The following is an 11780-nucleotide window of genomic DNA, read 5'->3' on the forward strand; positions in this document are numbered from 1 at the left end:
CCCACAACTCCATATACCTTTAAGACTCTATAATAGTAAAGATGCCACTGTAAACTATTTTCAGTATTTCATGTAGATTCCTGCGACATGCGTTAGCCCCCAAGCAGGCTTTCTTTCTAGTTCCCTATGCTGAACAGAAACTCTAACTTGCAATTCCTTCGTTTTTGATTAACCAAGATATAGTAAAATAGTTTAAACACTAGATGTAGTTTGGTAGGTAACATATTTCAAGTGTGGAGTTCTTAAGGGTAGGCAGAACATAGAACAGGTTCTCAGGGATTGAGAAGTTTGGGAAGCACTGGTAATAAACAAAGGACATATAGGTAGAGCCAGGAAGCCTTTTCTCACCTTGACCCTGTGCTGAAAATAGATTTTACTTATAATTAGAGAATTCAAATTAGAGGACAAAGGTTAAGTTTGCCAATACTGTCTTTCAATTAATTAAGTTTAGGAGCCAGACAAGGAGGAACTAACTTAATCATCACTAGCTTTTGATATGTACACCTTGGGAGTAAAACTCAAAATCCATGTTATCTCTTCAGCAGATTAAGCATGGACTATGTCCTAGGCTCTGCACTAGGATATGGGCAAATAAGAGTCTTCTCTTTTAAAAAATATCTCTTTCTTAGGGTTCATGTATTAAAAATGTGTATAGAGGGCCTTGAACATTTTAAATGAAGTATCAGTAGACTACAGAATTAACTAGGACAAGTTCATGATGCTGAAACAATGAAAATACATGACATACATTGTTTGGGAGGAATAAAATCCAGCTACCTTCAAGATTTTCTAGGTGAGAATAGCATAAAAGAGAACAAGAGGATTTGGAAGAATATATGCTTTCCTCTAGGGTCAAAAGGACAGAAGAGGGGCCAGGGGTTTAGCTCAGTGGCATCGTATCTGCCTTGTAAGCATAAGGTCCTGAGTTCAATCCCTGGTACCCTCTCAGAAAACCCCAAATAAGGACAGAAGAGAATGTTCATACCAAGAAGAAAGAAAGCATGAAAGTCCAGTATAAAGTATTAGTCTGTGGATTAAAAAGCGGAATAGTGGGGCCAGGTATGTAGCTCAGCGGTGCCGCACCTACCTGGTAAGTGCAAGGTCCTGAGTTTGATCTCTAGTGGGGGGTGGAATATTGTGGAATAATTCAGTTAAGCTGTTCTTTGCTAACCAGTGATTACAGCATATAATTTTTCCCTGTTAATTTTTATACTGTACTTTCAACAGGTTTATGTTTTGGATTGCACGGCAACACCCAATAAAAGGAACTGGGTAAAAAGTAGGAAAAAAAAACAGGTGCGGAGGTGAAGATATTATAATCTACTTTGGTGGACTATGAGAAAGAGGATCTTAACTTAAGATCTAGAAAATAGAGCAAGACACAATCAGAGGAGGGGAAAACCTAAAGTTCCTATGATAAGGGTTGAGTGCAATGTGAGATTTGATTTATTGCTAAAGGCAACTGATCTCCAATGCAAAGAAAGCGGGTATTCAGCAGAAGACCAGGGCTAGGCTTTTGTGTTCTTTGCATGAAGCTAGAGCTGCAAGATACTCTGTCTGCCCTCCCTTTCCAGCTTTAATTTACTGTGATAGAAAAAGTTAAATTTAGAAAATGGAAGGAGTGATGGTTTCTACCCATAGTAAGCTTTTTCCTTGAATAAAATGATTGGAGAAGCTAGAAAGACAATAGAAAAAAATGTTTTCAAATAAACATGCTGGTAAAGTAAGTAGCCCATCTTTGGCAGGGCACATTCTAGCTGACACTTGTGAGGGCAACTTTAAGTGTTACCAAGTGCCAAACTCAGAGCCAAGAAAGAGGGTCTGAATTAAAGGTAAAAATTTAATCTTAATAAATTAGAAAGAAACTTCAAAATTAATACTAGGCATAAAATTAAAAGTCAGAGTAAGTTATGACTCAACTGCCAAATTCTACTTAGATTAAAAAAATAATAGCAATGACAGGTATGAAAATATTATTCCACATTAGAGAAAAAATTCAGTACTGGAAATTTAATCCTACATTTATTTAAAAATAGCAACAACAACAGAGCATCTATTTATTATCTTTAGAGCCTGTAGAATTAGATACAATTAGAAAAGACTTCAAAAACAAAACGTGTTAAATCTTTTTCAATAAAGGCTCATAACCCAAACTATCTTCTGTGGTATCAGGTAAGTAGTTCCAAGGTATGTGTAACTACAAAAAGGAAATTAAATTATTTTCATGGTTATAAGGGCAAAAATCAAGTCACTAAAGTAACTTTTCCTTTTTATACCAAACAGTACAGAAATGGTAATCTCAGCAGTCTCACAATTTGGCACTACAAATAAGATTGACTATACAAACTACAAATGATATGAACTAGTCTATCAAAAGACTGTAGTCTAGAGATGTTACTTCTTTTGAACTATTTTCTCTTTGGGCATTTTTTTTCACTGATGCACAGGCACTGTAAGGAAAGGATACTGAAAGCACTTAGGTATCTAACTTTTTTTTTCCATTAAATTTATTGGTACATTTAGGATAAACAATAGTTACATTCATTATTAGAATCTTGTATCTTAATGAAAAAATGGAAATAAAGTATATGTAAATAGGGAAGGAAGGAGGGGGTGAAGGGAGGGCAGGGTCAAGGGGAAAAATGAGAACCAAGACCTGTCATGTAAAGGTACAGGATCCCAGTAATGAATGTAACTGTACTGTACACCTAAAATGTACCAATAAACTCAATGAGAGAGAAAAAAGAATCCTGTACCTTTACATGATGTATCTTGGTTCTTATTTTTCCTCACACCCCTGCCCTCCCATCATCCGCTGCACCCTCCCCTATTTACAAAGACTTTGTTTCCATGTTTTCCTTGTTTCATATTTTTTTCTTTTCCCTTATTTCCTTTCCCCTACCATTTCCACTTCCCCTTCTCCTTTAGAGCTTTTCTTACTATTTTACATTATCAGTTACACCATATGAACCTTATTTACACTTTTAGTTTTTCACACCAGAGAAACTATTTGGTATTTGCTCAAGTGTGTCCTATTTATTTCATTTAAGAGTATAGCCTCAATGTGCATTCATTTAGCTATAAATGTCTCTAGTTTCTCATTCTTTATGGCCGAGTAGTACTCTATTTTATAGAAAAACCATATCATCTTTATCCAGTCTCCAGACGATGTGCAACTGGGCTGTTTCCAAGTTTTAGCTATTACAAACTATGCTGCTGTAAACATGGGTGCACATACATCACTGTGGTATGATTCTTTTAATTCTTTTGGAAAGAGGGTATCTAACTTTTTAGCAGGCAATACAAAATGTTACTACAATAGTTACTGGAATAAAAAACTTTTTCCTCCTCCTTCAGTGCTAGATATTGAACCCAGGGGCTTTGTATTGAGCAAAATTACCAGTCCTTTTTAAATTTTCAGAGAGGGTCTCACCAAATGGCTCAGTGTGGGCTTGAATTTGGGATGTGCTGCCTCGGCCTCAGGTGTGTACCACCACATCCATCTAGAAATAGTTTTTATGTTATCTGAATTTTAATCACTAATCTTCTGCTTCCAGCATCATTGAAATAAATGCTAATTCAGAAAGTATATTAAACTAAGATTCCAGTTATAAATCTTTACAATTTAAAAAATCTATCATAAATAGTTAATCTTACTTTCACAATAGAAAACAAATTATTCATGACTAAAATGCAATTAAATGTTGAAAATCTACTGTGGATGTAATATAGAGATGTTCAACTGTCATTACTGAAACCTTAATCACTGACTAAAATTATAAATGTCACCCACTACCAATTAAAATATTAAAATTCAGATTTCTGTAAATTTCTAGACTGTTGTTTGCAGAAATACGTTGATTGCTTTGTCAAGGCAGTCTTTGCGAAGGCTTTTAACTCCTGAAGTGAATATGACAGCCTTGGCTCTCACGGGTTTGCATTTTAAATCCTTATGGAAGATTACTTCCCCTCCCCTCTACCCGTGCTTCTATTTCTGCCTCATGTGTCATCGTCTCTTGAGAGGAAATTAATTCTGCAGAGTCGGTCAGTCCTTGATGTGCAAATCCATACTGACAAGGCGTGTAGTATTCCTATACTGCACAAGGATTGGCAAATGTTGCTGTAAAGTCTTTATGACGTAGTCCTGTTGGCATATACTTTAATGAGAAAATTACACACACACACACACACACACACACACAGAGATATCCTCAAAATTCAACAACCTCAGTTCTGGAGACTAACAGTTGGCTGCCACGCTGAAGGAAACAGTAAGCATAAAAACAAATTTTCTTTTAAGTTATTGGGGGTTTACCTCAAGGTGTAATGTAACAATTACTTCAAACATTCTTTTTTCATTTAAATTTTCTAGTTTGCTGTCATTTCCTGACTAACAGCTAGAAAAAACAGTGTTTCAAATTCAGAAGCAGGGGGTAAGGATGATAATAAGGACAAGATATCAATTATTCATTATTGAACCCCATCCTTTCCTCAGAGGGAATAGCAGACAGAACTGTAAAAAGTTTCTGTCTCTCTGGCTCTACACTAGAATCACCCAGGAGTCTTAAAAAACCTTAAGACAGCTGGCCTCTTCCACATGAGATCAAATCCCAAAGTATTTTCCTTCTATAAAGTGTCCGGAGTGGATATACAGTTCTCACTGAGAACCACTATCTAGACAACAGAGAATACGATTCCTTATGGGAAAGGTGTTACCAGACCACAGAACACATGTAAGAATGCTGTGAAATTTACGAAGTCACGTAACGATGAACACAAAGTCAATCAGAACACACTCCTGGATTGTAATTCAGAGATGAGGGGGCTGGAAGGAATCTTACACATTAGCTACTATACTTTTTGTATTAACACCTTTACAGCATAAAATTTGAATTTTATACCTGTCTTTGTGAATCATAAAAATGTGCTTTGTATGTATATTACAAAGTGTATACAAAATAAAAACTTAGATGAAATAAAATACATTATTTTAAAAGGAAGCTTTAATTTTTCAAAATTACAAAACACTTTTGTTTGCTCTTCAAATACAGCAATCTGTCTTCATGTTCTCATTGCTTAGTTTGTAAAAGTAATGTAAACTGTAAAAGCTGCAAACTAGCAACTGCTAATGTAAAGGTGCAACATCAACAAGGGTAAAGGCTCACATGCCAGTGTGGTTGTGGCAGCAGCAGCCTTTAGGTTACATTTCCAAGTTCCTGATGGTTTCCAGAGGGTGTTCTGGCAGCGGGAGAATAAAGTAGGAGGAAGAGACATTCTTGTATTGGCAGGGGCATGTCCTGCTGAAGTAACTTTCTGATTTCAACCTCTTTCCTTTTGCAACTCCAGCCCTTTCATCTTGTACTCATAAACCATTTGTAATCAATTCCTTGAACTAAATCTCTTTCTACCTGAAATATTTAGTTGTTTCCGTTTCCAAGACAGACACAACCGAATCGTCATCAAATTGTCAGAAGGAATGACAAGCCATATTTAAAATGATACTAATAAATTTTGTTTTGGAAGAGCCAAGTTCTTGTTAGATATGATTCCTTTATCACTGTCTCCATTTCTCATAAAGAGACTACTTAGAAGCAACAGAAGTGCCAACTTTTCTACTTTGTTTAAATGTATTTGCTTTATTGGTATTATCTATAATCTACAGTTTGTGGGAATCTTTTAAAGTCATTTACTCATTTGTTGACACTGAGTTTAATTAGTAAGAGGTACTATATAAATCTCTAAATTTAGCAAAAACATCTAACTCTGAAAACAAGTAAAATGAGAGGGCCATGATCAACTCCTTCATGTTGTATACTTTCATTCTTTTCCTTAAAAACAAATAACAGAGGGATCACATAAGAGTGCAAGGTCAATCTACAGAGTAAATATTTTTAAATTTCTTTAGCTCACTGGTTCTGCCGCCTGCCTTGCAAGCTCAAGGACCCAAGTTTGATCCCCCAGTACAAAACAAAAAAAAAGCTCTTACATTTCTTTTCTGCTTTTGTTTTCTTTTTTTTGTTTGTTTTTTGAGACAAAGTCTCACTATGTAGTTGAGACTGATCTGGATTTCACTATGTAGCCCAGGCTGGTCTCGAACTCACAGTGATCCTCCTGCCTCAGCCTCCCGAGTGCTGGGATTACAGGCGTGCGCCACCACACCTGGCTAAATTTCTTTTCTTTATTAAGTGAAAAACAAGATAGATAAATATAAGTTCCAATGTTTTCCTTTTTGTCCACTGAGACTTCTTACTTTGGGGGTCCAATTACTTCCTTAAGTTTGTTTTCACTACTTCAGAGGATGAGAAGAGGAATTTGATGTTTACATGCTTGCAAAATAAATTTTTTGGTACCAGGGATCAAACTTGGGACTCTGCGCTTGTGAGACAGGTGGCGGAACCACTGAGCTAAATCCCCAGCTCCAAAGGGTCTTTTTCTTCTTTTAAATGGTGCTGGGGATTGAGCCCAGGTTTTGCACATGCTAGGCAAAAGCTCTACCACTGAGCTACATTCCTAACCCTAAAGACTCTCAATTTTTAATATAGTAAAATACAGGTGCCAATTTTGGAGAGGGAGTGACATTATCAGAATCTTTAAGTTTTTTTAAACTTAGAATCCCTTTTAATACAACAACTTTTTCTCTTAAAGGAGAGTCTGACAAACTAGTTTTTCACAAAACTTACCCTGGAAAATGTTGACTTCCATGAGAAACTTAATGAAGGCAGCGGAAATGCCACTTAGGGAAAAAACTAATAGGCTTTAGTCTAGTAGGAGGAGAGTTTTCAAGGTGGGGCTCTCAAGGAAGGGATATTCTAAAAGATAATGCTGATTATATAATTTCTTATTGCCAATGCGGTAGGTAGTATATCCAGGTTTGTGAACTATGTTTAGGGATAAATTTGAATTCAGTGGTTAGAATAGCTTCAAGTATAAAGTAAGATTTTAGGGAGTTTAAATATGAGGATATTTTGTTTATATATGAAAATCTGTCTATGTGCTATACATGGGTGAAAAAATTTGAGGAGGTAAATGAAAGGTGGTTTCTTGTTCATTAAACGTATGGGTAGGACTGGGAGTATGGCTTACTGGTGGAGTGCGAGCATGTGTGAGACACTGGGTTCAATCCCCAACCCTGCCCCCAGGTAGGAATGTAGTTTTACAAGTACACATGCAATCCTTTCCTCTTTAATTTTTGTATACATTTCCCCATATTTTTATCTAAAAATTTCATTTGAAGAACCTCAATTATTAAAATAAAATCTTGAGCTTCATGTTTATGCAGCTCTAGCTTATAAAACTTTGAAAACATTTCAACATTATGGTGAGTTTAAAAAATTTTATCAAGTCTTGATTATATAACCTCAAATCATTCTCACTGAACTATAATGAGGTCTCTCAATACTGAAAAAAATCAAGGTTCCCTTCTGATAAATAACAAAAGCTTTACATAGATTTTACAGTTGTTGTTACACTGTAATACTAAATATTTTTTATGGGGTTTTTTTTTGGTACCAGGGATTGAACTCGGGACTTGCGCTTGTGAGGCAGGTGGTGGAACCACTGTGCTAAATCCCTGGCCCCGTACTAAATATTTTTTAAAGCCACCAATTCTGATACACTCTCACAGAGAACAACCACTAAACATTCAAGTGCAATATGATAGATGGTAGTCAATCTTTGTTTTATGTAAACAAAATTTTAATCAAAGATGTATTACATGACTCATTCCTGTTATGGCTCATTTCTGATATTCTTAACAAAAGTACATTCCTTAAACTGAAATGTCATTTAACGTTAAGTCTCTAAAATGGATGTTGTAGCTTTATATCCTAACAAGTTCAGAATACAATGCATTTGATTACACCGTGGTATCCTGGCTCACGAATTTTGTTTTATGATTTTGGGGGAGATGGCCACATTTATGTTTGTGTGGAGAAGATGGCTGTGGTTGTGTCTGTCACCTGATGTAGAGTTTGAACAGAAGCAAAATTTTGTTGAACACTTAAGAACTGAATCGTTCATGAACAGATGCATTGTGAACTACTGTTTTTAATAGTAAAAAAGAACAACGTAAAAACATCCTACATATAAGACATGTGGACTTCATGTTGATAGAAGCTAGGAGAGAAAATCACTACTCACTACTTCAAAGGAAATGTATGTTGTACCCATCTAGAGTTCTAAAAGGCATTAACAGAGAACTGAGAGAAGTGGTAGCTCCTTGAAGACAGGTTTTATTGGTTTGGTTCACCAGGGGTCTGTATCTCAGACACAAAGCAGGTATTTGTAGCTGAGAGAAGAGAAATTGTAGGCAATCACTGCAAGGTGCTGTCATGGCTACTAACACTCCAAACATACATATGTACATATGTACATATATACACATATACACAGTATGTATGTATATGTATTTAATTTTTAAACTTGAATGTCTTTAGAAGGGGCAGATATGTTCATCTTCACATAATCCCCAGTTAGTTCTGGGGGTACTTGCTATCTTTCACACAAAATACCATACCATGGTGGTTTGGCAGATACTGTTCTGTGTCATTTAATAAGTCTGGATACTTAAAGCAAGTCTTAATGATTTTTTAAAAGATGACGTTTTAATTCTTGCTAAACCCAGTATCAAAATAAGTCCTAAGCAACAAAGTAGGACATAGGATTTCAACTGTTAATTGCTACTTGACTTAAGATTCATTTTATATTTAGGAAACTTTTACATTTATTCTTACATTTAGGCATTTTAAAACCTAAAACTCTTGGCTTTTGAGCATTGTTAGTACCCTGTGGCAACAAACATAGTCATTAAATGTGTGGCTTCTAAGTCAGACTTGCCTGGTTGAGTATCTGGATCAGTTACTGACTATGTGAGTTAACATTTCACATAAGCTAACCTCTGAGACTGATGTGTAAAATGGAAATGATGGTGGGCATTATATCTTGAGCATGACATTGCACTACTTATGAAGTACTCAGAACAATAACTGGCACATAATGTATAAGTGCGCATGCTATGGTTTACATCAAGAATCACACTAATGCACTTATTAGCTCGGGAAAGGGACTGGAATATGGTGCGCTGTAGCTAACTGACTTGCTGTTAAGAGGCAGGGCCTGAGTGGAGGCTGGTCACTGAGGGTGTGACCTAGAAGGGTGTCTTCCTTCTTGGCTCCTCCTTTCTGCTTCCTGGCCACCAGGATGTGAGCAGTGTTTCCTCCACTAGGCTTCTGTGCCAAGCTGTTTCAGCCTTTGACCATGGGCTGTAACAGTGAACCAACATAAGCCCTTTTCTCCTTTAAGGTGTGGATACTGTATCCAGCAAAAAGAAAGTGACTAAGGCAACACATTAACATGGGGACAATGTATGTGTATTTATACATAAAATATATTTCAATAACAAGGTCTAAAAATGCATACAGGTAGTTCTCACTTTGCACAAGAGTAAGAGACTATATAAAAAAATGCCTGTGGCAGCTGAAACTAGGCAAATGATCATACTTATCAATGAAAAAATTATCGTTCCATGATCTTTAAAATTTTTAAATAATAATTGTACAAATTTGTCAATACATTAAAAATTTTTATGGTCAGTTTAAAGATACAGAAAAATAAAAATAGTAAAACTACTTAGTATATTGTAATTTAAAATATTAGAAACATTGTGAGTTGAAGTGTTCCATTTCTTTGTAAAAATGTACCAAGAGTAGTTTGAACAGTAGTTCCTTCTTACTACATAGTTTATAACATAAGGCAAGCATCATTTCTATGCATGGCAAATCATAATATTCCTTACTAAAAGTAGATCAGGTAGTCAAGCACCAATGACTGACAAGGTCCTTTCAAAAAGTATGAATCTATGATACAGAAAGGATTAAAGATATAACATTGAAAAGAGATATACAGAAGACTCACATTGTATTGATGGTTAGCAACAGGTTTGTAATTGGTTGTTACAACTTTGTCCAGTTGTTGTGACAGCCTTACAGGTTTGGAAGATTCTTCTATTTGCAACCTGAAAAACAGAAGATATTAACACATTTATTTGTTGAGCAGAGTGAAACTTGAAGGGTTATTTCTATAATTCTTAATAAACAAGTTAATATATAAAAAGGAAACCTCAAAGTATTATACTAGTTTTAACATACCACTGGAGACAGAAGAGAAGGGCCCAATACCCTTTAACAAATACTTGTTTTTCCTTCCATCTTTTGGTAGTCCTTCCATCTTTGGCTGCCCTAAATGTGTTGATGCCCACTGAAGCTACACCAAGATGTCTCCTGAGAGACTTTTGCTTTGGCTTCATTGAAGTTAGGCTGCAGGTCTGTCCCAGATGACTCTGACCCTCTGCAGTCAGATATCCCCACTTGGGTCAGTGAAGAGACCCTCCCTTACTGAAAGCCACTCCCCTGCAGACACATGCATGTATGAGCCCATATTTCTAAAAAGTTCTATTTAAGCAGCCTTCCTTTCACCCTTATCAGATCAGCTTATGTACTGCTTTCCCTTATGTTGCAACATAAATCACAATACAGCCACTTTTAGGGGTTTTATTTTGTATATCGATCTCCATATCAAGTAGAATAGACTGAGCTGGTTACACTAGGAGGCTAGTAGCTGTGGCTGGCAAAACAGTGGGCAGATAGCAGCCAGAAAGTGGTATGGAGCTATGGAGAACTGCTGGTAGCTGGTGGCTCCTTCTTTTGGAAGAGTTCCAGAGACTCCTGGCTCTGGCTGCTTAGACAGCAGTGAAAGGAACTGCTAACACTAGGAACAAAGAGCCCCACACGCTTAAAGCTCAGGGCTGCTAACATGAAGAGAGCTGAACCTTGCCTATTTGTCATTTCTATCCAAATTGAGCAAAAGAACCTTCAGCCAGCTGGTAAAAATACTTCACACTGGATATGTATATATGACTATAACATAAAAATCAGCATCATAAGATAAACATACAAACTCTACAACTTTACTTCTAATCCTATACTGTATAGGCAAACCAAAAGCTAATTATCTTTATATTTCTAAAAAACAATCTGTAGGTAAAAATGAGTTACCTTAAACTATATGGTCTAAAACTAATCAAGTTATTAATTCAAAAGTTCTACTCACTTGATAAGATATTAAGGTAAACACAGCGAACCAGCATTCAAGATCTAGTGCAGTGATGGCAAACCTCTTGAAAGATCAAGTGCCAAACTGCAACCCCAAGCCCACTTACTTATTGCAAAGTGCCAACACGGTAACTGAACCTGAAAACTGACGTTTTAGTTTAGAAAAAACAACTCATACATTACATCTTTTGTCTTAAAAGAAAAACAATAACAAGTGTGCCATAGGTTTGCCACCACTGGTCTAGGGACTAATGGCTACCTTGCCAAACATTTCCATTGTCACAGTAACTTGTATTGGACAGGACTGGTACTGAACTATTGTAGGGCTTTGAATTAAAAATATAACTCAAAATATTGACTTTTGAAAAAGTCCTAAAATAAATATGTGCCACATGTATAGCAATTACAGATATAATACTTGACCACTACGTATATCTTCAAGTAGTGCTCTTAGGATTTTTTTGGTACTAAATATAACATGACACACAATCACCTACTCCTTACTTTAAAAATGTTTTAAGGGGAAAAAGCACAGCTTTCTAAAGCTACTATTTTGATGATTTTAGAAGTATTTTGGGCTGGGGATTTAGCTCAGTGGTCCTGCTGCCTACTTCACAAGTGCAAGGTCCCAAGTTCAATCCCCGGTACAAAAAAAAAAAAAAAAAACCCAAA

General features: G+C 36.1%; 1 protein-coding gene across 3 annotated transcripts in view; it reads right to left on the reverse strand.

The window, feature by feature from the left end:
• Gtf2f2 (general transcription factor IIF subunit 2) overlaps nt 1–11780 on the reverse strand; it is a 149877-nt gene that overhangs the window by 17136 nt on the left and 120961 nt on the right. For all 3 annotated transcript variants that reach the window (XR_782787.3, XM_010637049.3, XM_010637048.3), the window contains exon 6: nt 9913–10012. Coding sequence is in view for 2 of the 3 variants with exons in the window: in XM_010637049.3 (XP_010635351.1) it covers nt 9913–10012 (100 nt within the window). In the remaining variant the exon portion in view is untranslated. The remainder of the gene's footprint in view (nt 1–9912; nt 10013–11780) is intronic.

This window comes from Fukomys damarensis, unplaced genomic scaffold, assembly GCF_012274545.1.
Source record: "Fukomys damarensis isolate Sample0158 unplaced genomic scaffold, DMR_v1.0_HiC HiC_scaffold_38, whole genome shotgun sequence".
NCBI classification, from domain to species: domain Eukaryota; kingdom Metazoa; phylum Chordata; class Mammalia; order Rodentia; family Bathyergidae; genus Fukomys; species Fukomys damarensis.